The sequence below is a fragment of the Cordyceps fumosorosea genome (genome assembly GCF_001636725.1).
Source record: "Cordyceps fumosorosea ARSEF 2679 chromosome Unknown scaffold_5, whole genome shotgun sequence".
Taxonomy (NCBI): domain Eukaryota; kingdom Fungi; phylum Ascomycota; class Sordariomycetes; order Hypocreales; family Cordycipitaceae; genus Cordyceps; species Cordyceps fumosorosea.
This window is the reverse complement of record NW_017387305.1, coordinates 654261-680153: the sequence shown is the minus strand read 5'-3', so window position 1 is coordinate 680153 and position 25893 is coordinate 654261. Positions and strand designations below refer to the sequence as shown.

At 55.8% G+C, this 25893-nt stretch overlaps 7 protein-coding genes across 7 annotated transcripts in view; 4 read left to right on the top strand and 3 right to left on the bottom strand.

Annotated features, from left to right (window-relative positions):
- Positions 1–4626: 4626 nt before the first annotated feature.
- Positions 4627–5367, top strand: ISF_02919 (hypothetical protein; the record flags this gene model as incomplete). The annotated part of the gene is made up of 1 exon (XM_018846525.1): positions 4627–5367. One exon carries the CDS (start codon positions 4627–4629, stop codon positions 5365–5367), a length of 741 nt encoding a protein of 246 aa, XP_018706253.1.
- A 1114-nt stretch (positions 5368–6481) lies between these two features.
- Positions 6482–12605, top strand: ISF_02918 (Tetratricopeptide, MLP1/MLP2-like protein; the record flags this gene model as incomplete). The annotated part of the gene is made up of 2 exons (XM_018846524.1): positions 6482–6773; positions 6841–12605. 2 exons carry the CDS (start codon positions 6482–6484, stop codon positions 12603–12605), a joined length of 6057 nt encoding a protein of 2018 aa, XP_018706252.1.
- Positions 12606–13194: 589 nt separating this feature from the next.
- ISF_02917 (DEAD-like helicase) lies at positions 13195–15592 on the top strand (the record flags this gene model as incomplete). Its single annotated transcript, XM_018846523.1, has 2 exons — positions 13195–14631; positions 14702–15592. The coding sequence occupies 2 exons, from the start codon at positions 13195–13197 to the stop codon at positions 15590–15592; spliced, it is 2328 nt and encodes a 775-aa protein (XP_018706251.1).
- A 141-nt stretch (positions 15593–15733) lies between these two features.
- ISF_02916 (hypothetical protein) lies at positions 15734–17961 on the bottom strand (the record flags this gene model as incomplete). Its single annotated transcript, XM_018846522.1, has 8 exons — positions 15734–16167; positions 16232–16560; positions 16618–16955; positions 17011–17315; positions 17378–17483; positions 17549–17675; positions 17739–17844; positions 17916–17961. 8 exons carry the CDS (start codon positions 17959–17961, stop codon positions 15734–15736), a joined length of 1791 nt encoding a protein of 596 aa, XP_018706250.1.
- A 389-nt stretch (positions 17962–18350) lies between these two features.
- Positions 18351–20407, bottom strand: ISF_02915 (Pyoverdine biosynthesis; the record flags this gene model as incomplete). Its single annotated transcript, XM_018846521.1, has 3 exons — positions 18351–19478; positions 19536–19918; positions 19978–20407. The coding sequence occupies 3 exons, from the start codon at positions 20405–20407 to the stop codon at positions 18351–18353; spliced, it is 1941 nt and encodes a 646-aa protein (XP_018706249.1).
- Positions 20408–23047: 2640 nt separating this feature from the next.
- Positions 23048–24776, top strand: ISF_02914 (Monooxygenase, FAD-binding protein; the record flags this gene model as incomplete). The annotated part of the gene is made up of 4 exons (XM_018846520.1): positions 23048–23108; positions 23162–23227; positions 23295–23414; positions 23482–24776. 4 exons carry the CDS (start codon positions 23048–23050, stop codon positions 24774–24776), a joined length of 1542 nt encoding a protein of 513 aa, XP_018706248.1.
- A 606-nt stretch (positions 24777–25382) lies between these two features.
- ISF_02913 (hypothetical protein) overlaps positions 25383–25893 on the bottom strand; it is a gene marked incomplete at both ends in the record, with an annotated part of 1075 nt that continues 564 nt past the window's right edge. The window contains 3 exons of the mRNA XM_018846519.1: positions 25383–25444; positions 25559–25632; positions 25799–25893. The exon at positions 25799–25893 is cut by the window's right edge and continues 564 nt beyond it. Of these exons, the coding sequence (XP_018706247.1) occupies positions 25383–25444; positions 25559–25632; positions 25799–25893 (231 nt within the window). The remainder of the gene's footprint in view (positions 25445–25558; positions 25633–25798) is intronic.

The following is a 25893-nucleotide window of genomic DNA, read 5'->3' as shown; positions in this document are numbered from 1 at the left end:
ATTGTCTGCCGTAGGAACCTACGAAGTGAGTGTAATTTCGGCCCAAACTCTGGACAAAGGACAAGGAGAGCGTTGTACGTACTACGGATGTAACCCCGTCAAGGCGGTTGCCGCCCTGTGATACGGCAAAGGAACATGCCGTTAGTTCAAGACTCTCTCCCCCACACCACCCATCGGTCCCAGCTGATGAAAGACGAGGCTTACTCGTTAGGTACAGGGAACAAGGGGAAAAGCTTGCCAGGATAGCCCCGTACCTTGCCGACAAGAGCATCGGAAGAGGAAGGTAGTGAACTGCGGGAGAGAGAAGTTCACGACTCATTTGTCAACTGTTAGTAAAAGCATTGAAGATATTGGCTTTGTGCGCCAACTTCTTTCAACAACTCCCACCAACAACGGCTACTTCTCAAAGAAAATTTGAGACATCTGCTCGAGCGACTCGAGAAAAAAGAGGCGTAAACAAATGCGTTTCGAAGCGAGACATTCTGCATCTGGACTGTGTATTATTAGAAATCTGCAATTTCCGCGGCAGGAATGCAACTTGTGCAAGACATTGTTTGTTGAGATTCTCAGGTAGTGCGGGCGCGGCAGAGAGCACAGCGGCACCGGCTCGCCTTATCATTGGCGCAATATCGCGCCGTCGAAAACTTGGTTGATTCGGAGAGTCTCGGGTTTGTCGCGATTAATTAGCAACACCCTTGATGATGGGGTTCTTTTGTCGCTTGCGATTGCTATAGTTGACCAGTTAGCAAAACAGAGCCTTTTGCGGCCGCTCTTTGCTTATTGGTTCTTATTGGCCAACAATCAAAAAGTGCCAGGGAGGACGAAAATTATGATCGTATTATTAGGGGCCAAGCCACTTGGCGCCAGAGTTTTGATGGTTTGAATCATTCCACGACCAGAGCCTGCCTGACGGGGTAAGGCGTGCCAGGCCACCACCAGCTCAGGCGAGGCGACGGCCAACAAAAGTTCTCTTATCTCTTTCGCGGCAATTGAGACAGCTTGCTCCATCGGTCGGCAGCAGGTTTCAGCGGCCTGTAAGATTAAGGTCCGAGTTTTACCTCTTTCCCTCCTCCACAAAAGGAACGGGGCTGTCAGCTAGTCGATTGGGGCCTTCACTGGTCGCATCGTATTGCTAGTATTGTTGCTGTCATGTTAATTGTTGGGATAGCTGCAATGGGAAGGTGGGTGCAAAAAGTAACGTAAATGGAACGCGCCGAGGCCTGCTAATGAGCAACCCGGGTGCTGTTTTGAAAAGGAAGTTGCCAGCAACTACTGTACACAAATAAGAAAAGAAAGTATTGAAACCTTTTGTCGTGGTGGTTTGCTTTTTCGTCGACCTTTTACCGCCCTGATGACAGCCAAGGGAGGGAGGGGTGAGGGGGTGTGTGGTGTACTGTAAGCAGCGAAGCTGGCAGCTTCATCCGGCTGTCGGTGCCAGTGACTCCATGGCTAGTCATCATACGACGAGAGGCATATAATACCCCCGCAGCGCATTGATAGATCATATCACTTATTACGCGCGCGCAGTGTGATCAGTGAGCACTTGGCAGGGCTACACAGCCAATATGCCAAGTAGAATAAGGAAAGAACTCGGGCCAGATCAATGTAATAACTGATGCAAGGGCACATTTGTGACGGTGCTTTTCAACTCACCACTCAGCCATCAGCATTGTTTGGAACGGCGGGCAGGCACACATGATCGTGCAACCCCTCCTCTCTGATGCAACGTCTGTGTTGGTGGCCGACTTTAACGTTGAGTATCTAGTTAACTGTTGGACCGTGACTCTATTTAGCCCAAGGGGACCTCTGGCAGCTATTGCCATGTATTTCGTGGAGGGTGGCTGATCCGGTTCCGCAATAGGCGTCAGCGAAAGAGTGGCGAGACCGCCGTTTTAGGCTGCTGTTGGCGGAGTGAGAATTTCGTTGAGACGCCGCTCAATTATTGAAGGGAGTGTGTGATTGTGATTGTGGTGGAATAGCAAGGCAAGGCAAGGCCATTCGTGTACAGGACTGGGCATCAGTGGCGCGCTGGGTTGCTATGATGCGTATTGAGGGATGTTGTAGTCTTTTGTCGGTGTGTAATCGAGGCATGTGGTGCGGGTGTGTGATCTAATGGATGCGTTGTCGCGGGATTTTTTTTTTCTTTGGTCGCTTTTTAATTGTGGGAGAATACATGCAGGGCAGTCATCGGACCCTTGGGCGGAGATACCAGTTTGCGGTGGTACTGATCAGTTGTTGGGTGTATGTATTGAAAGATGCACTAGTCCCAAGAGAGTAAACCAAAGATGTCAAACGGTTGAAACTCGAGTAATCCTTTGAGCACTGGTATTCGTAGATCCGGGTATCGCTTATTATTCGCAAAGCACGTCGTTGGTAAGAATGCGGGTGATGCAGCGCACAGGACAACTGGCATGCCTGGCGTTAGAGGAAGTGGCGTCGGCATCGGGGGGGCACATCAACATCGCCGGCAAGGTGATAAAAGCGATGGGTACTGGGCAAGTCAGGTTGGCGAGTTGGTTTTTGTGGTCGTCACTGGTTGCCTCTGTCGGTCGGCTGGTCGGTGGTTGTTCCGAAACTTTGCGCCTTCAGCATTCAGCATTCGGCAGGAGGCACCGAGGTTGATTGCCGACCGGCAACAGTTTCCTTGTAGTTCGGGACTAGTTAATGAATTAGTTAGTGATCAGTTCCGAACAGCGCTGGGGTAGTCGGGTGGGATAGGCTTGTGGTGGACCATGTTTCCCGAGGAGGCTGCCGACGGCTGAGGGCAGGCAACAGCATGTAACGGTCCATCCGGAAGAGACCGTCAGAGCCTCTTGGCCATGTCCAGACATGGTAAGTAACGCCGAGTGTGGTTGGTGGGATGAGGACGGGCGGTGGCGAACGAAGATGAGGGGGCGTGTTTGTAAATTGTAACCTTGAGTCTTGGGAGTCTTGGGAGTCTGAGGAGTCTGGGGTAAGATGGACAGAGAGGAGGGGTACTTGTTGATTCAGCCTGCGTTTGGTGTAGAAGCAAGTACCATGTGCCGTACAATATTCATCGCATTTGGATTAATCAACTAATCGTGGTCAAGGCGGAAATGCTTTTGCCCAGATGACGAAACATACATGCCTACCTATTGTTATGAATTTGAATCCTAATATTCGTTGCTTGCCTGACAAATAGTGATGCAACATTGCTTCTGATTGCCAATTGCTGTCTCGCCGCGGAACCACAGGACCTTGTCTGCTGACGCCGCCTTGCATCGCCGGTCGCGCGATTGGCCGCCGCTGGGCCGGGCAAGGTCGGCCTGCCTGAGTTGGATGGCTTGAGTTATTACAGGCGGGTTTAAAGTGCCTGGAATTTTAGTAAGGAGTGTTGTACAACAGCAGACACGACGTACAAGCGGCGTACAACGGCGTGCCGCGCTGATTAACAAAGGGTCACACAGCGGGTTGCCGCGGCGTTACAGCGCTCTCGGCCCCATGCAGACCGCTGCGTTTCAAGGCGTGGTACGCCGTAAGGCACCCACTGAGCTGTCCCTGATGACTCCCAGCTTATCACTGCCAGGTCATCAATGCATTTTTTCAAATCACCCACCAGCCATTTGCCTGCACCACCGCCATTTCGCGCTGGTCACGCATCGGCCAAAACCCTCAACGGGTACCGATCGGGCGCTATCCATCCCATCCATCGCCCCCTCCCCTCCCACCTTCACTTCCATCCCTCCCTTTCGCATCCTCGGTTGCGCTCTCGGTCGTGCTCTCGGTCGGTGGCTGCTGGCGGCGGTGTACTTTTCTTTTTCTCGCCTCCCGCCTTGTTCCGTTGCTTTCCTCCTGCCCACCTCTTGTGCTTTCGTCGCACTCAGTGTCCGGCGTCACGCCTTGTGTCCCCTCCAACCCTACATCGGTCCTCAGCGAGGCTAGAGCTGAGCTGGCAAATGCCATATTCGTGACCATTGACTTCGCCTATTGAGTCGAGAATGAAACTTCCCTGCCCGGAAAGGCACCCCCCCCCGGATAATGCAATCGCGATGCTCGCTTATTACCAAAGCGTATTACTTGTACTCCGTAGTGGGAGCGCTGACAGTACACAACGGGGTATTACGCCTCAAGTGTGAGTCTGACGGACGGCACTCTCATTCTTTGACTAACGACATAACCAAACGCAAGCACAAGCACAAGCACAGGCAGGCACAAGCAGGCCGCTTGGCAGCGCCAGCCTGCCAAATCAGCCCGGGTTTCTCTCGGTCAATGACTTTGGCAAAGCTTACTCACACACCCACTCCAGCTCACTCATCCACACGCCTCATCACACCCCCCCTCCCTCCGCGCTCATCTCACCGTCTCCAACTAGCTCGACTCACCTAAACAGCTTGTCTAAACGAGCAGGGGTGTCGGATACGGGTCCGACGCCACCAACCCAGGCTCAGATCTTCTCATCCGTCCCGTCCGCCTTATAACATCCCAACGCTGCCCGCATCCTGACCCCCGTCTCTTGTTCGCTTCCCCAACTATCGTTATTACACGTCGGCATACCAGTCCTCACGACTTGCCAACTTCGCTTGCAACATACCGACCTCGACATACACAAGCAACAATACTTGGAGCCAACACCCACTGCTCTACGCAACTACAGCCTCAATCCTCATGGCCATGTTGGCACCACCTCTCTCACCCCAGCCAGCCGGTGGCCTCTTCGAACTCCCGCACAAGAAATGGAGACGCCGTCGAATCACTAGTCATCTCATGCGGCAAGAAGAACGCGACAGGGCCGCCCGCGAGGCCGAGATGGAATCCAAAGCCCGAGCCTGCAACTACCTCTCCACCTTCCTTCACAGCTCCCCATGGTCCGATCAGCTTGAGCAGATCACCATCGTCTGGGACTCCGTACCACCAATGGAGGATCTTGACTCATATGGCGAACTTGATGAAGAAGAAGGCACTCGCAATTGTCGACGCCTCTTCAAAGCTGTTGTCGTCTGGGAAGAAGTTGGCCAGCTACTCTGGCAAACACTCAGGGATACTGCACAGCAACGACAACCCTTGGATGGCACCGTGTCTGCCGTCACTCAACCTCCCTCTACCGATGGTGCCGACGCTTGGTGGCACGCACCTCCCGACTACTCATTTCGCCGCGGTTCTCAAGAAACGTCCCACTCCAGCTTGACCTCGCGCGGCTCTGCTACCGCCAGCCCCTTGCCCTTCGAGCGCGATTACAGCTCATTCTCCTCCCTCAGCAGCTCGCCTTGCGATCCAAGCTTCATGGCAGCTGCTGCCCAGAGCCGCAGGCGGAGCGACTCTCTCTCCGCCATGATCCCCCGCGCCATCTCCTGCGTCTCCGCTGTCAGGAAAACTTTTGGGGTATTCTCTGAGAAGCAGACTGCTTAAATTTGCAGTACTGCAAAAAGTTACGATCTTCTTTACGATATTACGACTTCCCGTCATGAACATCACCTTGTTCTATTGGGACCATCTCTTTTGTTTTCGGCTGACGGAGTTGTCGGCTGCTGGGATTCATGTAAGGCGCCTTTTGACTTGATAGCATAGCGAATCGTGGGTTACTGTTTTTTTAATAAGCTTGAAGTGCTCAAGCAGATTTTGGATTTGTTTTATACCCCTGTACCACAGCAAGGTAATGGAAATGGAAAGCATTTACGCGGCGTCTAGTATACCTAATCAAGCTCGGAGTCACGCGATTCTGTATTCTTCTTTACTCTCCTAGTTTTTTCTTGTGTTACTGTGACTATCAAGCAACAAGGTCCGTACGAGCGCGGCTAGCTCGAGCATAGGATTTAGAAACTCAAACACAACTCCAGTCATCTTACCCAGGCGTCTTTGCAATTACACGATCACGGCCATACCCATCATTACTGCACAGGCACTTATTTATACACGTTTCGTCGTGCGGTTGCGGGTTGTAATCGCTCCCTGTTTTGGTATAGTTGTGCCCGATGTTCCAAATCCTGCACATGATCTAGCTGTGCTCATCCTCCAATTTCTTGTTTATTCGGTATTACTGTGAGTATGAAACAAGCAAACAATATTATGCAGTCTGCACAGTTATTGCATCGTACATGCGTTACCTCGTGATTCATGAGGCGTCTTGGGCTTACAGGTGAGTAATATACGCTAAAAGTAGCAGCTGTACTGGTCGCGCCGGCTAATTCTCGGATGACTCGCGCGGCTGGCCCATGCGCCACCAATGTTGTGCTGTTTGGTGGAGCACACCTAAATGCGAGCTCTCCCAGCGCGACCTGCTTTCTGCTTTAAATCAAGGTCGTCCTTCACTTCTCTACCAGTCGTTGCGCCGCATCTGCTTTGCAGCACCCAGTAACTCCTCTATTGCAGTCGCATGCACTCTTATTTTTTTTTTCCCTCGCGCTGCTGAATTACTCCCCACAAACTTGCCACACAGGACGAGCAGCTACGCGCCTTCAGCAAACGCTGAGCTCCTGCCAGGTGATGAACAGCTTCGTCCTGTTCTCCATCTAGCCACGACGATATGGCGGCCGCGGCTGTTGATGTCGGCTATCTCGCCGGACATCTGGGCATCGACCAGCCAATCCTCACGAGCTTGACCAGCGAGCCGACTGTGGACCTGGTCGCGATTCTGCTTCAGGCGATAACAAACAAGGCACACGAATTTGATACCCTCTACGCTGAAAAGCTCCAGACCGACATCGAGCTCGAGAATGCAGTTCGAAGTGCCGAATCGAGATCACAAGCATCCAAAACAACCGCCGATCAGGCTTTGAAGGATGTGCAACAAGCTAGGCAGAAAGTCCAAGAAGAGGGTAAGCCTGATCATGGAAACATTGTTTTCCTAGATACATTTGACTAATCGGATTTCTCCCCTTGCAGAAACGAAGCGGCAAGCCGTCGAGAACGAGCTACAAGTCTTGAAGTCAAGGAGCTCTGACCACGACGCGGATGTCAAGGCACTAAACGACAAGATTGAAACGCTTCAATCCTCCAACCGTGCCAACCTAGCCATCATCGAGGCTAGCAACAAACGAGACTCGACCCTTACGGAAGAGCTGACGAACCAGCACCAGCGAAATGTCGAACTGTCGCGGGAAATCACTTCGCTGCACCAATCGGAGCAAAATGCCCGGGGCCAACTCAGTAGTGCCAAATACCGCGAAGAATCCTTACAACAGCAGCTTGATCACTCTCACCGCACCACAGAATGGCTGGAGAATGAGCTGAAGACTAAGAGCGAAGAGGCTCTAAAGTACCGTAAAGAAAAGGGCGCTCGCATTGCCGAGCTCCAGCGCCAGGGCGAGGATGCCCTCTCGCAGGTTGAATCTCTGAAGCGAAGTGAGAAACAGCTGCGCGATCGTCTCACGACCCTGCAGACCAAGGTTGATGACACGCTGGTCAGGATTCAGAAGCAAGAAGAGTCCTTCGCAGCGACCGTCGACAGCTACAAATCTGAGCTGGAGGATCAACGCCGATTAGTCGACATGTCGGAACAGCTCAGTCAGAAGCATCAGGATCGTGTGCGTGAGCTTGATGCCGAAAAGGAGCGCCTCAAAGATAATTACGAAAACGAGTTGCGCCGCGTACGCACCGAGCTTGAGCAAGAGAAGCAAGTCGGGGCTGATCTCGAAACCCGCATCCGCCAACTCGAAGGCGAGCTCGACGAAGCCCAAGTCCGTCTGGAGCATGCACCCCCTCCCGGATCTGCCCCTCAGACACCACGCGCGAATGGTGGCGCGTTTGCTCGTGCGGTATCGCCATTTGCAACGCCCGGATCAGTTCGCAACAAGACCACCATCACCGCCACTCAGGCCATTGATCAGCTCTTCCAGGCCAAGGGCCAGCTCGCTAGTGAACGACGCCGAACCCTGCAATTGACTGAGGAGCTTGACGGTATGATCGCAGCTCTGGAAGCCAAGGCTCCTGAAATCCAAGAGCTTCAGTCAGAGTCCGAAATGCTACGAAACGAGCTCGCTCGCATGTCTGAGCTATCGCAGCAGAGTTTTGAAGAGCGTGACGCCGCCAGAAAGGGTGCCAGAAAGGCCGAGGGCTTGCTGAACAACTCTCAGTCCGAAAACAAGATTCTTCGCTCTCAACTTCGCGACCTCGGTACACAAATTCAAATGCTGGTGTTTAACGCTTATGCTCTCGAGAAGGGCGTGGGTCAGCTTAGCGATGACGAGGTTTTCCGACTTAAGCAGCTTGAGAAGGGCGAAGTGACTGAGGAAGCGTTGGCCGACATGTCTGACACGCACCAGTTCATCACGCAGAAGCTGGTTGTCTTCAAGGACATTCAATCCTTGCAAGTCAAGAATCAAGAGTTGCTACGTATCACTCGCGAACTAGCTGAGCAGATTGAGAGTGAGGAGGCGCTAGCGGCCAAGCACCAAGCGAAGGAGGACCATGACAAGGTCGAGAAGCTTGAACAGGAGCTCATCCACATGACCGAAGAATCTAAGTCGATAAAGACGACTTTGGAAAGCTACAAGGCCGAGCGAGACATGTTCCGTCGCCTGCTTCAACAAAGAACTTCCGGTGGAGACGAAGCGTCCATGATGCGCAGCTCCCTAGATGGCCGGTTGCCTCTTGCCAGTATAGAATCTGGAGAGCAGACCGAGGCCCTCAGCGAAGCCCTTCGAAAGCTTCAGGCCGAGTACGATAGCTTCCGCGAGGCTCAGGATGGTGTGCGCAAGGACCTTCGCAACCAGGTCGATGCACTTTCCGCCGAGCGCAACAACTTGCAGACTGAGCGAATCAAATTGCAAGGTGAAGCCCGCCTGGAGTCTGAGCGTCGAGAGATGCTCCAGGGCAACTATGCAGCCCTCCAGACCGAAAACCAGGAACTGCAAAAGCGTAGTCGAGTCCTTTCAGAAACAGCGGCTAAGCAGGATATTCGCACACAACAGGTAGCAGAGGAACTGATTGACGCCAAGGGTCTTCTTGACAGTGTGCGCAACGAAGCGGCCAATCTCAAGGCCGAGAAGAAGCTCTGGAAGGATATTCAAGATCGCATGAGCAAGGACAACGAACTTCTTATTGAGGAGAAGAATAGACTCGGAAACTTGCTCGCAACTCAGCAGTCCTTGGAGAACGAACGCAACATCTCGGAATCAGAGTCGCGTAGGAAAGCGCAGGCCAAGATCGAGCAGCAGGAGCAGGAGCTTAGCGATGCTCACCGGAAGCTTTCACAAGCTGCTGAAGACAGCAAAAATCTCCAGCAGCGCAAAGAATACGAAGCTCGCGAGGCTCAAAAGCGCATCGATGAGCTCATGACTAGTCTCGGCCAAATTCGCGAAGAACACATTGGTGTTAAGACCACCAAGGACCACTTGCAGGCTCGTGTGAATGAGCTCACTGTTGAATTGCGCAACGCGGAAGAGCGTGCCGGTCGCCTAGCGCCTCGCCCAACACCCAGGCCTGGCGCTGCAGAATCGTCGGAGTATCAGCAAGAGCTGGAAGCGCAGGCTCAATCGCTCACTAATGATGTTGCGGAACTGCGTCGTGATCTTGCGCTTGCTAACACTCAGCTGGAGAATGCCAAAACGCAGGCTGAACAGTACCGCGAATTGTGCCAGAGCAACGAAGATGCCCTGGAAGATTTGCGCGCCTCCCAAGATCAGTACAGGATTGAAATGGAGTCACTAATCGCAGAGAAGGAAGCCAAGGTTAAAGAACTCGGACAACGCGTCGACGACATGTCTAGTGAACTGTCGCGATCCAATTCTGAGCTTTCTTCCTTGCGCGACGCACAGGGCGAAGTGGCTCGGAAATACGAGGATGAGAAAGCGATCCTCGATGAAGAAATCTCTCGCCTGAAGGAGGACAGCGCCAGACATCTTGAAGCCGCGCGCTTCCATCAGCAGGATCTTCGTGCGCAGGCAGAGATAGCCACACGCGCCCAGCAAGACTACGAGCAAGAACTTGTAAAGCACGCCGATGCTGCAAAGCTTGTCCAACAGCTGCGCAATGACTACAACGAGCTCAAGAGCGAGGCGGCGACACTGCGTGCTGAAGCTGATTCGGCCAAGGTCACCCTTGCGCAGAGTGAATCTTCTTGGGATGATAGACGGCTCCAGCTCGAGCAAGAGATGACCGAGCTTAAGTCCAGGCGCGAAGATGTCAACGCGCAGAACAAACTTCTGCATCAGCAATTGGAGGGTCTGACGACACAGGTTAACACGTTGCAGCAGAGTCGCGGAGGAAATGGCCAAGAAGACGACGCTGTTGTTGCCGGCGCAACGGATGCCATGGAAGGCCTTAGAGAGCTGAACAGCTATCTCCGTCGGGAGAAGGAGATTCTTGAGGTACAATATGATCTGAAGACGCAGGAATCGAAGCGTCTGCACCAGCAGGTTGAGTACATACAGAGCCAACTTGATGAAACACGCCTGAAGCTAGATCAAGAACGCTCGCAGGCTACTCAAGGTGATAGATCCTCTATGACGCATCAGAGTCTCATGGAGAAGCTTAACGAGTTGAACCTCTATCGCGAGAGCAGCATGGCCCTTCGGAGCGAAAACACTCACCTCAAGGACCAGATTTCTGAACGCAACAACAAGATTCAAGAGTTGGAGGCCAAGACTCAGCCCCTTGAATCTACAATCGACAATTTGAATACGCAGAAATCCTTCCTCGAGGACGAAATCAAGCAGATCCAGGAAGACCGTGATAGGTGGCAGAAGCGCACCGAGGGCATTTTGACCAAGTACGGTCGCGTTGACCCTGCTGAGATGGAACAATTGAAGAAGACCATCGCTGATCTGCAAACGGAGTGCAATAGCCTGAAGGAAGGTTCAGAGCCGCTCAAAGCCAAGGTAACCGAATTGGAAGCTGCCCTTGAAGCAGAGCGAGTTAATTGGCAAACTACGCGTTCCAAGATTGCCGAGCAGTTTAAGGAAAGATCCAAGAGGATTAGCGGCGAGAAGAACGATGCTGTCCAGCGAGCTAAAACTCTCCAAGAGGAGCTCAGCGCTGTCACAGCAGATCTGGAGGCGGCCAAGCAGCAAACCGAAGACGGGAAGATCCAGCAGACCGCACTCGAGAAGCAACTGGAAGAATCCCGACAACAGTTGGAGCAACTCCGACAACAGTCGCAAGCCGACGGCAGACAAGGCGGAACTGCATCGGCTGAGGTGGGTGGCGATGCTTCTGCTTCTGCCGAAGTGGTGGCGAAGCTTGAGAAAAGTGTTGCCAGCGTTCAAAAGGAGCTGGACTCAGTCAACGTCCAGAAGGCCAGTGCTGAGCAGAAGCTTGGCGAACTTCGTTCTGAGCTGCAGACTGCAGTTTCTGAAAGAGACGCCGCTCGTCAGAAGCTGGAACAGGGTGCCGAGGCAACTGGAAACTCAGTAAAGCCTGCGCCTACGGCAACAGGCTTGCCAGATGAGGAACGAGAGATGTTGCAGGCCAAGATTACGGCTGCAGAGGCGAAGGCTTCTGAGCACGAAGCCAAGGCCAATGAGATCGAGGCGACAATGCAACAAACTATCCGAGAACGCTCCGATAGGATGAAGGACACCCTCAACAATAAGTTGAAGGACTTCCGCTCCAAGCTGGAGGCGGAGTTTAAGAAGAAGGACGAGGATCTTCAACTTCGCTTTGAGCAGGAGAAACTCATCTGGCAGGCTGAGAACAGCAAGTCACCCGGTGACTCTAAGGCCGGTGGAGAGCCGCCTGCGACCCCTGCCAAGGCTGGGACTTCTTCTGTGCCAGCCACCCCGGGGACTTCGGATCTTGCGCAACTTGACGATGCAGGCATTCGCCAGTTCCTGTCTAACAATGTCACGGCTAAGAACATCATCTCTTCGAACATTAGAAAGCGCGTCGAGACCGAGAACGCGAAACTCAAATCTGAGTTCGAAAGCAAGATGAAGGCAGAGGTTGACGCCAAGATTGCAGCCGCACGTGAGCAAGCTCAGCTCATGGAATCTAAGAAATCGACCTTGCGCATCAACATGACTGAGAACAAACTCCGTGCCGCAAATGCTAAGATTGGAGTTGTCGAGGCGGCGGCTAATGAGACGCCGCAGAAGCCAGTCGTTGAAGTTTGGGAAATTGCCAAGAGCACGCAGCCTCCCCCGGCACCAGCGGCCAACAACGCAACGCCCAAGGGTACCAGCACTCCGGTGAAGCCTACAATTCCAGCAAAGCCAACAGCCACATCGTCAACCCCCGCAACACCCACAGGAAGCGCCTCAGCACCTGCGGCCAACCCCTTTGCGGCGTCTACCACCAGCAATGCAGCAGCGACCGTTCCGGCGAACCCATTCGCTGTGAAGACACAAGGCGACAAAGGCCCCGCAGCAGCCCCGGTGGCCACCCCGGCCACAGCCGGTACAACGGCCCCGAGCAGCATTCCACAGCCACAGCAGAACCAGGCCCCTCGGGGGTCGGCTATTCCCATGCTACGTGGCGGTGGTCGCGGACGCGGGGGGCCATATGTCCATCCTGGTCAGCGTCATGCCAGTGGCAACCAAGACGGTGGCCTGCAAACGGGAGCAGGTAGGGGTGGACGTGGCGGCGCTCGTGGTGGGCGCGGCAACCTGAATCCTGGCGCCTCAGACTTCCAGCCCGGAGCAAAGCGTCCAAGGGGGGATTCGGAAGCCGGGGCCGGTGCCAAGCGAGCCAGAGGTGGCGGCCCCCATTAGAAGAGAGCATGCCTTTCCAGTGGTGGCTGAAGAAAGGATTTGGATGAGGGTAGTAACGGATGTAGTCGGAAATGCACCTGTATTATGATGATGTTTGTTAAATGGGGAAAATTGCTTGGTTGCCTTTTTACGCCTAGACGGCGCGCTATACATGTACACTTTGTTCTCAAAGATGAGATGCCAAATTTACACTCTAATTTTCTTTGTTATAAGAAGCGATGAATGATGGTGTTTGTGTCGGCCAGTGTTGATGTTCCTAGGGATGGCTGTATGTCTGTAGGACTGCCAGTTGGCCGAACCTAGATGCATTACTTCAGAAATTCATATGGGACTTGAAAATCAGTTTTCTGTCAAATCCATTATTGGATAGCTCAAATCGCATTCCAACATACCTGGAGGCAAGACGATAACGCACAGTACCTTGTCGGTGGATCGGCGGAAGTGGCGCCGACACCTGGAAAAAAAAAGTGGCTCGTTAAGATGGCAGAAAAAAAAAGGTTCAAAAACGCTTGTGCACAGAACAAAAGCTGCAGTCTCCAGGAAACGCATGTCAGAATCGGCCCGGAACTCGAATCAAAAATATCAAGACATGGGTTTGCCCAACAAAAAGCGCAAGCAGCAGTCGGCTGCCGGCCCCCATGCAAAGCGCAGCAAAGGTGGCAAGCAGAGCATCCCCCGCCACCGTGTCGAAGACGCCGGCTCGCTGGCGTGGCAGACGTTTGGTGAAGAGTTTGGCGGCCTCGAGGTGATTGAGGGGGTCGACGTCATCAAGGAAGGCGACCGCGTGTCCTTCCTGGTCGCGGCAGACACGCCCGCGGGCAAGGCCGCGGTGGCCAAGGACCAGGAAGACGACGGCGACGACGGCGAGGTGTTCGAGGGCTTTGGCGATGACGACGACCACGTAAATACCAAGGACGACGAGACAAATACAACGGAGAAGGCGGAAACGATACCCGAGGCGAAGAAGAAAGCGGAAAAGAAGACGAAGAAAACGGCGCCGATGAATGCGCTGGATCGCAAGCTGGAGGCGCACACGACGAGCCAGAAGAAGCAGAAGGGCGGCAGCGCGCAGACAAACTCCTTCGAGGCGCTGATGGACGCAGACGACGACGATGACGGCTTGAACCTGGAGGCCTGGGTCGCGCTGAACCTCTCGCCAGCGGTGGTCTCGGCCGTGGGCAAGCTTGGCTTTGCCCGCCCGACCGCGATCCAGGAGCAGTCGATCCCGCAGATCGCCGCCGGCGCCGACGTCATCGGCAAGGCGCAGACGGGCTCCGGCAAGACGCTGGCCTTTGGCATCCCGATAGTCGAGCGCTGGCTGGAGCTGCGCGACAACGACGAGGAAGATAAGGAGGCGGATGGGGAGGAGGAAGAGGAGAAGGATGAAGGCCGGCGGCGCATCCCCACCGCGGTGATCCTGAGTCCGACGCGCGAGCTGGCCAAGCAGATTGGCAACCACATCATGGCCCTGTGCGAAGGGCTGCCGTCGGCGGCGCCGTTCGTGTGCGTGGTGACGGGAGGGCTGAGCATCCAGAAGCAGCAGCGGCACCTGGCAAGGGCCGACATCGTCGTCGGCACCCCTGGACGCCTGTGGGAGGTCCTGGACGGCGACGTGCGCCTGCAGCGCGCATTCAGCCGCGTCCGTTTCCTGGTCGTCGACGAGGCCGACCGGCTCTTCAAGGTCGGCCAGTTCAAGGAGGCGGAGCTCATCATCGGCGCGCTGGACCGGCGAAACCCGGAAGCGGCCGACTCCGATGACGAAGAGGACGAGGAGCACGAGGATGGGGAGGGACGCCCGACGAGGCAGACGCTCGTCTTCTCGGCCACGTTTGACAAGGACCTGCAGACCAGGCTGGCGGGCAAGAAGCGTCCGAGCGCGCAGGGCAGCACCGACGAGGAGAAGATGGCGTACCTGATGAAGTCGTTGAAGTTCCGCGGGCAGCCGAAATTTATCGACGTGAATCCCGTCAGCCAGATGGCCGAGGGCCTCCGCGAGGGCCTCATTGAATGCGGTGCCATGGAAAAGGTGAGAGGCCCGACCCCAAGAACAGTGAAACTCATCATCATCTGTTCATTGCTAACGATTCTTATCTTAGGACCTTTACCTCTACTCGGTACTGCTTCTCAACCCCGGCCGGCGGACGCTCGTCTTTGCCAACTCCATCTCCGCCGTGCGTCGCCTCACGCCCTTCCTGCAGAACCTCAACATCGCCGCGCAGCCGCTCCACTCGCAGATGGCGCAAAAGGCGCGCCTGCGCTCCCTCGAACGCTTCACCGCCGGCGGCAGCCCCGTGCTCGTCGCCACCGACGTCGCCGCGCGCGGCCTCGACATCCCCTCCGTCGACGTGGTCGTGCACTACCACGTGCCGCGCGCCGCCGACACCTACGTGCACCGCTCCGGGCGCACCGCCCGCGGCGCCCACGCCACCGGCGTCAGCGTCCTGCTCTGCTCCCCCGACGAGGTGCTCCCCACGCGGCGCCTCGCCGGCAAGGTGCACGCCTCCCGCCGCGGCGGTGGCAAGCGCGAGCACGTAATCGAGACCCTGCCGCTGGACAAGAAGGTGGCGGCGAGGCTGAAGCCCCGCGCGGACATGGCGAAGGCGCTGGCGGACGCGGCGCTGGCCAAGGAGCGCGCGCGCGGGGAGGACAGGTGGCTGCGCGGCGCGGCGGACGACCTGGGCGTCGAGTACGACTCGGACGAGTTCGACGCGGGAGGCGCTGGCGGGTTTCGGGGAGGACGGGGTGGCGGGCGGAAGCGCAAGGAGAAGGAGGCGGCGGGGCTGAGCAAGGCGGAGACGGGCGCGCTGAGGGCGCAGCTGCGGGAGGACCTGGCGCGCAGGGTCAATCTGGGCGTCAGCGAGCGGTACATCGCGGGCGGCCGCGTGGACGTGGCGCGGCTGATCCGGGAGAAGGAGCAGGCGTCGGTGGGAGGGCTGTTTCTGGGCGGGGACGACTCGTTCGGGTTGGGGTTTGGCGTGAGGCTGTAGATGTATATACCCCTTGAAAAGAAGAGAAAAAGAGTTTTGTGTTTTTACGCGGCATGCATGGGTTAAGAAGAGCATTCTGTTTTTTTAGTAGCAGCAGCACTTTGTTGTATTCAAAAGCAATAACGATTAGAGCTCGTTTTCCTATAATTCTTCTTCTCGCTTGCTATGATGGTCCGTGGTCGAAAGCAGCGGAAACGTGCCCCAGTCGCCGTCGTAGAGCCCGTCCAGCGTGCGTGTGTACGCGTCCCACCGGACCGCAGAGTCCGTGTCCATGATGCGCGATGCCACGCTGCGCTGCGACGCCTCCTGGTCGTCCGCCTCGGTCCGCGGCCTCTTGGGCGCGGGCAGGTCCGGCCGCTCCTCGTCATCCGGGCCGACGTGTCTCCACTGAGACGACGACGACGGCCGCTCCGAGATATTCACAGAGGCTAACTTCGACGTCTGCGTGCTCCGCGCGTCTTCGTCTTCCTCCGGCGGCGGAGGGGGAGGGTCCGGGTACGCCACCTGCAGCATCCGGTCGTACGCAAAGTCGGTGCCGGAGCAAAACTCGCCAAAGTATGAGGCAATGGAATGGCCTGGTCATGGTGTGTCAGTGTTGAAAGAGCGGCGCGGGGAGTATGTGTTTTGTTGGGCCCGTACCGTTACGCCACCACCACCGGGCGTCCTCTGTGCACGGCCACACGTCGAGCGGTTTGAAAGTGCCGACCAGGTGGCAGAGCTCCTCGTAGGAAGAGTGCCGGGCATAGGGAAAGCGAATCACGCGTGGCAGACTCGTCGCCAGCGGCGTTGTGTTGTTGGGGTTCGAATTGCGTCTGCGACTTAGCATGGTGGCCAACTTGTCTATGCTGGTCGTGAGGCCCTCTCCAAACAGATCCATTGTCAAGCCGAGGGGCATGTCTCGTCCCGATGTCATGGTCTGGAGTAGAGATTGGAAGAAAGCGGCGTCATCTTGGCCGACTTCTTTCATGCTAGCCACTACAGGTCAGCGACTTTACTCTTGAATAGAAGGTCGCAACAAGGCTTACAGCTCCTGCAGTGCGGTGACATCTTGGGGTGATAAGGACCCCAGCACAGCATCCCGCTGAAAGTCATTCCCGCCGCCGCCGACTCCGGCCTCGACAATGTCTGTCCCGTCGCCTAGATGCGCCACAATCGGCTGTATCCTCACAACGTTTGGCTCGCTCGCGACGGCGCACAGGTTTCCCTTTTCGCAACTGTGCAGGCGAGCGCCCTCGTCCGCCGTGAGGCAGCCCGGGTGCCACGCGTTGCCGCACATGTACCCCGTCAGCGCCGCGAACCGATGGTCGCCGGTCTTTCCCGACAGGGCCGTGTATATCCTCATCTTGTACTCGTCAACATGGACCTGCATCAGCTTAGCGGCAGTCAGTGGCGAGACGGGGCGTTGGCGTGAGACGGACCTTGGACCCGAGGGCCTTGGAGAGGGCGAGCCAGACTTCCTCGTAGCCGTACGTCCAGGTTTGAAAGTAAAACACCGTGTCGGATGGATAGAGAGCGACCTTGCGCAGAAGCTCGGCAATGCCCTCTCGCTTGGTCTGGAACGGAACGTTGTCGGTGAAGGAGGTGTCGAGGTAGATCTTGTCCAGCGTGCGGATGCCGGACGTATACTCAACCAAGGCCGGGTGCCTGGCGATGGAGTTGACAAACCAGGGCTCACTCCGAATATCACCGGTATACAGGACTGCCGTGTCATCGCGCTCAATCACTTCCACGGGGAGCCACATCAGCCTCTTGGCACAGGGCGACCTCTTACTGGCATCTACTCACAGAACATGACGGCCCCGGGGCAATGGTTTGCATCGAACAAGGTGACTTGTATCTCCAAGTTCGGAGCCAACTCCAGCCTTGTTGGGGTTTCCAGGGGTATAGGCTTCTGTTCACGGCAATCAGCCCTCTCTGCAGCTCGTGTACCCCAAGCTCGGGGTCAACGACACTCACCAGCAGGTTGCCGAGGTGCTTGTACGTTTGCTGCCTCGCTTCCAGCAGCTCCTTGGCATAGTTTACACGACACGGGTATCTCTCCAGCCGCAGCAGAATCTCACGGGTGGCGGCGGAGCAGTAGACGCTGGGAAGACATTAGATCTCTCTCTCTCTCTCTCGTGCACGACGCACATGGCTTTTTCCTTACAACGGCGAACGCAGCGCGTCCAGCCCGGCGAGGTGATCGCTGTGGACATGGCTGAGGAAGCAGGCGAGTGGGGGTAGGCGTCCCTCGATTCGGCGGAAGAAGTCAACTGAACAATGGTCAGACAAGGTGTGATATCGGGGACAGGGGGGGAAGGGGGTGCATGAAACAGAAACGGACTTTGAATTTCGGGAAACTCCGACAGGACACCGCCGAACGTGGACATGCTTCTGGCCCCTAAACATCAATAATAAGGTTCAGCGCTATGAAGATCACCCCGGCATCCTGGAGTGCATTGTCATGGCAAAGGAAATCCCGAACTTGCGTGCGTTTGCCGTCAAATGTCAGATGTCGAGGCTAGGTTTTGATCAACCAACGGGGACGGAAATGTGAGTTGGTCATGGACCCCACATTCATCAGGCAGGCAACGGTCACCCACGCCCTGGCGGGAGGGAACTTTTGATTTTCTGCATCAGAGTTCAAGGATTATGCAAATCAAAATCAAATTCATGGCTTGGCTCCTCTATGAATAGGTACATGTCCCATCTTACATGCGGAAAAGTCTTTGTCCCTCGATCCTAGCGCGCACCTCCCATCCATCCATCGCATCCCACCTTAGTCAAAGTGGATGCGCCACAGCTCACGATCACAGCCCGACTTGAAGTCGCTGCGCGTGTGCATCATCAAGATGTTGTCGCTGACCACGACGTCACCCTTCTCCCAGGCGTGGTAATACGCGACACGGCGGTCGTGCAGCGTCTCGTCAATCGCCTCGCACAGCTTCGCGCTCTCCTCCGCCGACATGCCCTCGATGACCACGTTGGTCGCGTCAAACTTGGTCTTGGTCTCCGGCCAGGGCTCGTGGTACCGCAGGCAGGGGCGTCCGGTCGTCGGGTGGGAAGAGACGAGCGGGATGCCCGTCATCGCGGTCGCGTCGAAGGACGAGGTCTGGACGGACCAGGTCTTCTTCTTGAGCTCCTCAACGTCCACCCACGAAGGCAGGTACTTGAAGAACTGGGTAGATGAGGAGAAGAGGGTGAAGCCCGTGTCCTTGGGGGAGGCGCTGGCGCCGATGAAGAACTGGAACTTGGGAGGCGTGGAGACGAGCACCTCCTCGCCCTTGTCGTTGGTCTGCTTGACCGTCTTGAAGAGGCCGTCGTAGTGGAAGGGCATCCACTCGGCCGACAGCACGTTGTTGAGGCCGGCCGTGTTGGCGCCCTGGTCCTTGACCTCGAGGATCAGGCCAAACTTCCAAGGGAGAGGCGTGCCAAACTGGTGCGCCTTCTCCACGTATAAATCACGGTCGATGGTCTGCGCGAAGCCGCGGATGATGACCGGCGAGTTGTGCTCCGCGAGGGCGCGGACCTTCTTGGCGTCGACGTCTCGCATGGAGAGCGCCTTCTTGCCCTTCTTGGCGGTGATCATCCAGCCGGAGGGGTAGATGGGCGCGCAGTCGATGCCGCCCTTGTCCTCGCCCCAGGAGAAGAGATCCGACTTCTCGCGGAAGTAGCTGGGTCGCCCGTTTTCGTGTACGAGCTCGAGCTTATCGTCCTGCTCCAGCTCGGAACGCATGCCGGTCTGGATGGTACCGTCGAGCATGTAGGCGACGCTGCAGTGCCAGGGCGTGGTGTAGATGGAGTTGGTGGGCAGCAGGCTGATGGAGAGCTTGGTGGCGCCGGTGGAGGGGTGGATGGACAGACGGACGTAGTCGCCATATCGTTTGCGAACCGCGTTGGCAAAGGCCTGCGAGAACTGGTTAGCATAGTTGTTACAATGTCCATGATAAGGACGTTTACTTACATCACCGCGAGCAATCATCTCACGAGCAATAGTCTCGAGGCCGCGCTTGTACTTGGACTTGGAGCGGCCTTCGCCAACAGGATATACGTGGGCCAGATCGGTCTCGAGGAATCGGATGTAGCCCCGATATGTGAGGCAGACATCCTCGCTCTGGCTGACTTCCTTCCAGTTCCAGTCTGGGCGGCTGAATGTGTTGAGGAGGGCGCGGCGGAAGTTGGTGGCGTTGGAGACGTATGTGATCTCGTCGAGCTCATCGGGGAGGTCGATGGAGACGAGGTCGCGCAACCGGCAAAACTTGACGTTGGTGTACTCGCGCTCGATGGCGAGTTGACGGAGGGCCTCGCCGTACGCCCAGACGTCCTTGTCGGCAACTCCTAGCAAGTCTAGACAACACGAGGGTTAGCATCATGGGCACTAGTTAGGGGCTTAATTTTTTGCGCACCATTGTATACCAGGCCGTCGGAGATGATTGTGAGCTTCGCGCCGGGGGCGTGGACACGCTCGATGGAGGCGCAGAGGCTGTTGAGGTGGGACAGGGCCAGGTCCTCGGCGCGGTCGGGTAGCTTGCCCAGGACCTTGGAGGTCGAGTTGGGGGACTTGAAGGGGAAGGCGGGCAGGCACATGGGGATGGCCTGGCCGGCCTTGACGTGGGTGTAGATGAGGGCGAGGAACTTGAGGGCGCCCTCGTCGGCCTTGGTGCTGGTCTCGGCGGCCTTGCGCATGCGATACCGGTCGACGATCTGGAGGACCTTGGCGGCGGTCTCGAGCGACTTGACGTCGAGCTCGGCGGTCATGGGCGAGGCCGAGGAGAAGATGGGGATCTGGTGCTTGGCCGCCGGCGGCGAAGCGGACGTGCTCTCGTCCATGGCCATCTTGGGAGGAGTTTGGGGGGGGGAGTTGGGGACTGCCTGATAGGCCGGGTCCGCGGTGGCGAGTGACGATGCCATTTATACGGAAGAAGGGGGAGGGTGTTTTGGGGGGGAGGGGGGGAGTTGAGAGAGTGTGTTAATGAGGAAGAGAGTTTTGCATGAAACACTGGACTGGATGATGGCAATGATGATGGTGGTCGAGGCTAGTTAGTTCGGGACGAGGTGATGTATATATATATATGTGCGTGTGTGTATGCGTGTATAGCATGAGGAGGATGTTATTAGATTGGAAGATGGAGATGTCGTTGGAGAAGGCAAAAGCCTAGTACCTGACTACTAACTAGCAAACTGACTGCTTCCCAGCAAGATGTCATGCACAGTAATTAGGTAGCCAATGCCAATGCCAATGCCAATGCCATGCCACTAAAAAAAATCGTCTGCAGCGGTCTGGTCGGTAGTAGAGTTGCAATTACAATGGAGCGTGCATCCATCGAGAACCGAGGGCAGAGTCAGTGGCGCGCCTCTCAAAACATTCCACTGTTCAGAATAGGCAGGCGGGATGGCCGCAGGGGGACGAGTCTGCGGGTTTGGACTCCACGTGAAGGCCGGAGAAGCCACCAGCTGACGCATCTGAGAATTGATGCTTGAATTATAGATGGGCTCCACGAGGAGTGGGATGGGATGGAAGGGATTGCAAGGGACTGAGTTTGAGTTGGCTGATCAATAGGAACAATGAAAGAATTAAGCCGGGCCTGCTATGTTATGCCCTACTAGGAGGGGTAACTAGTGGGTGGTGACGACGACGATGGGCTTGAGTTGACTGACTTATTGACTGACTTACTGACTCTCTTGCTACAGAAGAAGAAGCCCCGACTCGCGCTGCATGGGCCTGTAATAACTGCCAAACTCCTAAAAACTTACTGGTTCGAAATGGACATACATGATTGCTCATCAACAGCTGATGTGGGAGGAGGTAACTAGGGAGTCGTGATAACGATGGAATATAGCCCGGGAGTTGTTTTGTTGTACTCTTATTTTTTTTCTCACATTTGTCATGGAATTTCTTTGCGTCTTATCGTAGAAAAGAAAATGGCATGACGAGACCTCATTCTAGGCCGACAAAGTCGAAAAGTCACGAACTTTTCTTTCCCCTCACAGGACTAGGGGCTTGCCGAGTTGATGAGACCCGACTAACGGTGGCCCTCGCTAAAAGAGCCTGAGGAAAAAAATCGCCTTGCCTAGCCGGGTGATGCCTGTCTCCTGTCAGCGAATATTTGACCGAGTTGACGTGCCGCTAACTGAGCACTATGTCTGAAGCGTGTGGCCTGGTCTTGGTTTGGATGTAACACGATGCCATCCATACATGGCCATATAGCCATACATAGCCATTACACAGCCCGTACATACACATACATACATACACAGACAGACAGACAGACAGACAGACACATACATACATGCATGCATCCGTAGCCGGCGCGCCCGCAAAACTGGAGACACGGGCGGGAAAAGATGAGAAACAGTACGGAGGCATTTATTGCTTGATTGTTGCCTGCTTCATTAATATATCGAGTGCCATATTAAAACACCTGGTAGGACGTGTGTGTTGTTTGGACAAGGCGTGCCTTGTTGCTGTTGTTGTTGCTGTTGTTGTTGTTGTTGCCTGCAGCTAATCAAGAAACAGATGAATGATCAACGACACCACCACCACTACCCGGTGACCTCTCTAGTTACGTCAACAGTGACACAGATTGACCAACTTGCCCAGCTTTTTTTTTCTGCCCAGTTTTTTTTTTTTTTTTTTTTTGGTGGAAAAAGAAAAAGAAACAGAAAAAGAAAAAAATACAGACGATCGAGTATAATGCCCGGCCGGCTACTGCGGGTGCAGCGGAGCCCTGAGAGCCACGATTGCAAGTAAGCTTGTTCTGAAGTACCTGCCAAGATGTGTTGGGAACCGTACCACGGGCCACCCAATAACAACAGCCCATCTTTAATTTCCGGGCCTTTCTTTTTTTCTGCTGTGATGCAGATCCAGCATCGTTAATTTTTAGCCTCTTTTTTTTTTTTTTTTTTTACCCTAGGGGGGGGGGGGGCCTAAATGCCCTGGTCGTGGGATGGCCGCTTCATCTTCGAAAGAAAGAGAACTGACAACCACCTGAACCTCTCGGTTCGGGTGCATAACAAAACCTAGCGGAGACCCTGTGGGACGGCGAGGTTTTGGATTGCGACGTGGCCTAGCTAGGCTTGTTCGGGATATGGGATAAGGGGATGATGGGACATGACGAGTGGAAATAGGAAGGCGGCTATGTAGGTTCATGACAAAGTCTCGTTGCAAAGGCCGTCGGGCGAATCCGTGGTGAGAGAAAAAGGGAAAAAGGCACGACTTGCATGATACCTCGCATGACTCTACTAGCCAACGTACAAAATTGGCATTTATACTTGGTTCCTTCCAAACAACTCGACCAACTAAGAACTCTGCACTCATCCTTGGTCTCTGCGTTCATATTTCATCTCTACCTTGATCTCTCAACTCTACCTTATCTCTCATCTCTACATTCATCTCTCATCTCTACATTATCTCTCATCTCTACATTCATCTCTCCAATACCTCAACTTCCCCAAAACTTACATCCAATACCCACAATGCCGTCTGCCATCGACGAGACCTCCTCCCCGACCGTTGTCGATGTTGCCATCTGCGGCGGTAAGCTTCATATTGGTGTCTTCGTCATATCACGAGCCTAACCTGAAAATTAGGCGGACCTACTGGTCTGGCAACTGCCCTGCTCATGAAGAGACTTGGAGTCTCAGTCTGTGTCATCGGTATGCACCGTCCCGTCCCGGATGAGAACAAGTCCCAGACACCCAGCACTCGGCTAACAGAGTTCAGACGCCAAGCCCGCAAGCCTTGAGCTTGGCCGTGCCGACGCCCTCAACGCACGCACCCAGCAATATCTCGAGGTCGCAGGCCTCCTCGACGAGCTGCTGCCCCAAGGCATCACCTGCAACAGTGAGTCGTCCCCTTGTCAACGTGCCGACACACCTACCCTCACAGACGCTAACACCACACCCCCCAGCCAGCTCTACCTTTGGCGACGGCGAGTTCAAGTCGCGCCAAAACGACTGGTGGGTGAACCTCGAGCACTGCCTCCACCGCAACTTCCTCATGCTCGGCCAGCCCGTCGTCGAGCGCATGCTGTCCGAGAAGCTCGGCCCCGAGAGCGTCTTCTACGGCGAGCAGGTCGCCTCCATCCACGAGGACGCCGACGGCGTCGACGTCGTCACCAGCCGCGGGCGCCGCGTCCGCTCCAAGTACGCCCTCGGCGCCGACGGCGCCCGCTCCATGGTCCGCAAGGCCATCGGCGCCTCCTTCACCGGCACCAAGCCCGAGATGCTCTGGGCCGTCCTCGACACCTTCATCGACACCGACTTCCCCCGCTGCTCGGAGATCATTACCTTTCAGCTCAACGGGCAGTCGCGCGTCTCGTGGATCCCGCGCGAGCGCGGGCTCTGCCGCTTCTACGTGCTCCTCGACGGCGAGGTGTCGCTGGAGCTCGCGCAGCAGTCCATCAAGGACCACATGGCCCCGCACAAGGTCGACTTCACCAAGACGGAGTGGTACAGCACGTTTGACGTCAAGGAGCGCATCGCCTCGACCTTCATCTCCAAGGACGGCGAGGGGCGCATCTTCCTGGCGGGCGACGCGGCGCACGTGCACTCGGTCAACGGCGGGCAGGGCCTCAACACGGGCATCGCCGACGCGTTCAACCTGGCCTGGCGGCTGGCCGCGGTGGTCACGGGCGGCGTGGAGGGCGGGGAGGCGGCGCGGAGGGTGCTGAGGAGCTATGACACGGAGCGGAGGAGCACGGCGCAGGGCGTGATTGACGTGGCGGCGAAGCTGGTGCGCGATACGGTGCGCGAGGCCAAGACGTACGTGGGCACGATCGAGCGCAACGCCGGCTACATCACGGGCATGGGCGTCTCGTACGAGGCGTGCGGGTCGCCGCTGGTCGAGGCCTCGCAGCACGGCATCTGGAGGGCGGGCTTCAGATGCCCGGACATGGTCATCAAGCCGCTCGCCGGCGGCGAGGAGAGGCGGCTGTACAAGCAAAACGACTACGGAAAGTACCTGCTGCTGTCCGTGGGCAAGCCGGCGGCGAGCAAGGACTCTAGCCTCCCGGTTACGAGATACTCCGTCCTTCCGCCGCAGGGAGCGGCGGCAGATGCCAGTCTGGATAATGCGTTCACGGGCGACTGGGTTACCGCGGAGGACGCGTTCCACGTCGTGGTGCGGCCGGACATGTACATCGCCTTTGTCAGCGAGAGCCTGGAGGCGTGCGAGGCGCACCTCAACAAGGTGTTCCACGCCTAAGGTTGGATGGGATGGGGATTGGCAGCAGGCTGGCCATTGCATTTGCATGTACTCTAAACAAATAGAAGGAAATAGAAATCGTCTCAACCAAACCTCTCAACTTGTCCTTGAACCCCAACACGACATGCCTGCACTCAACTGACCAAGCAGAACCTCTAATCTCTGCACACCACCTCTAGATGATCCCCGTGTTGCTGTTTTCGTCACCGTCACCGTCACATCTCTGCCAAAGAGGGAACCTGCATAAACCTAACCCATGCTTTCTGTGGCTTGCATCGAATCGCGCAGGTCCAGCGTAACCCTGGCATGTATGTCCGTGTCAGTTTTACCGCCTTGCAGCCTGCATGCGCCCATCCATCCCCTCCCTGGTAAGAGAACAAGAAACACTTACCATGACACTGAATATATAGGATGGCCATTTAAGCTTCTGCACATGGCCCGGCTTGCCGCGTTGTCCGGGGCCACGTCCGCCGAGCTGAGGTCGCCGGGACCGAACCAGGCCACCTTTTCGCGGAGCAGCTTGGAGCTTATCTTTCTCGCCAAGCCTCGGTTCCTATACGGCTCCTTGATGAACACGAAGAATTAATCTACACGTCGCAATTCAAATCAATCAAATGAAAACAGGACACAAACCTCGCAGTGGACAGAAATGAGGGAACCGACGCTGTCTATTAGTGCTTGGTTAATTAATATAGGCGCCCCGGTTCAGCCTCAGTGGGTGGATAGTCAATGCGGGAGATGTTGTTTAAACTTCTGGGGCAAAGGAAGATGGTGATACGTACCTAGGAAGGCCCAGGACACAGGGGTCCCGTCGAGAAGCTTGATGAACAGACTGGGCATCTGGACAAGATATTCGCTAAGAAGGAAGCCGCGGGATGTTGTTAGTCACCGAAAACGCCGAGGAGGGGAAAGGGGGGGGGTCGAAAGCCTGAGTCGTGGAAATGCGGTTCCGAGTTGACCGCTTTGAGGCTTGGACTTGAGACTTGGGGATTGATAATAATAAAGAGATAAATGACACACACACGGGTCGCGGAATATCAGTGCGCGAGGCCACGACCTCGCAGTCCTGCAGGCTTCCGGAACCCCAGACCATGTCCTCCGGCAGCGACTCGTCCAG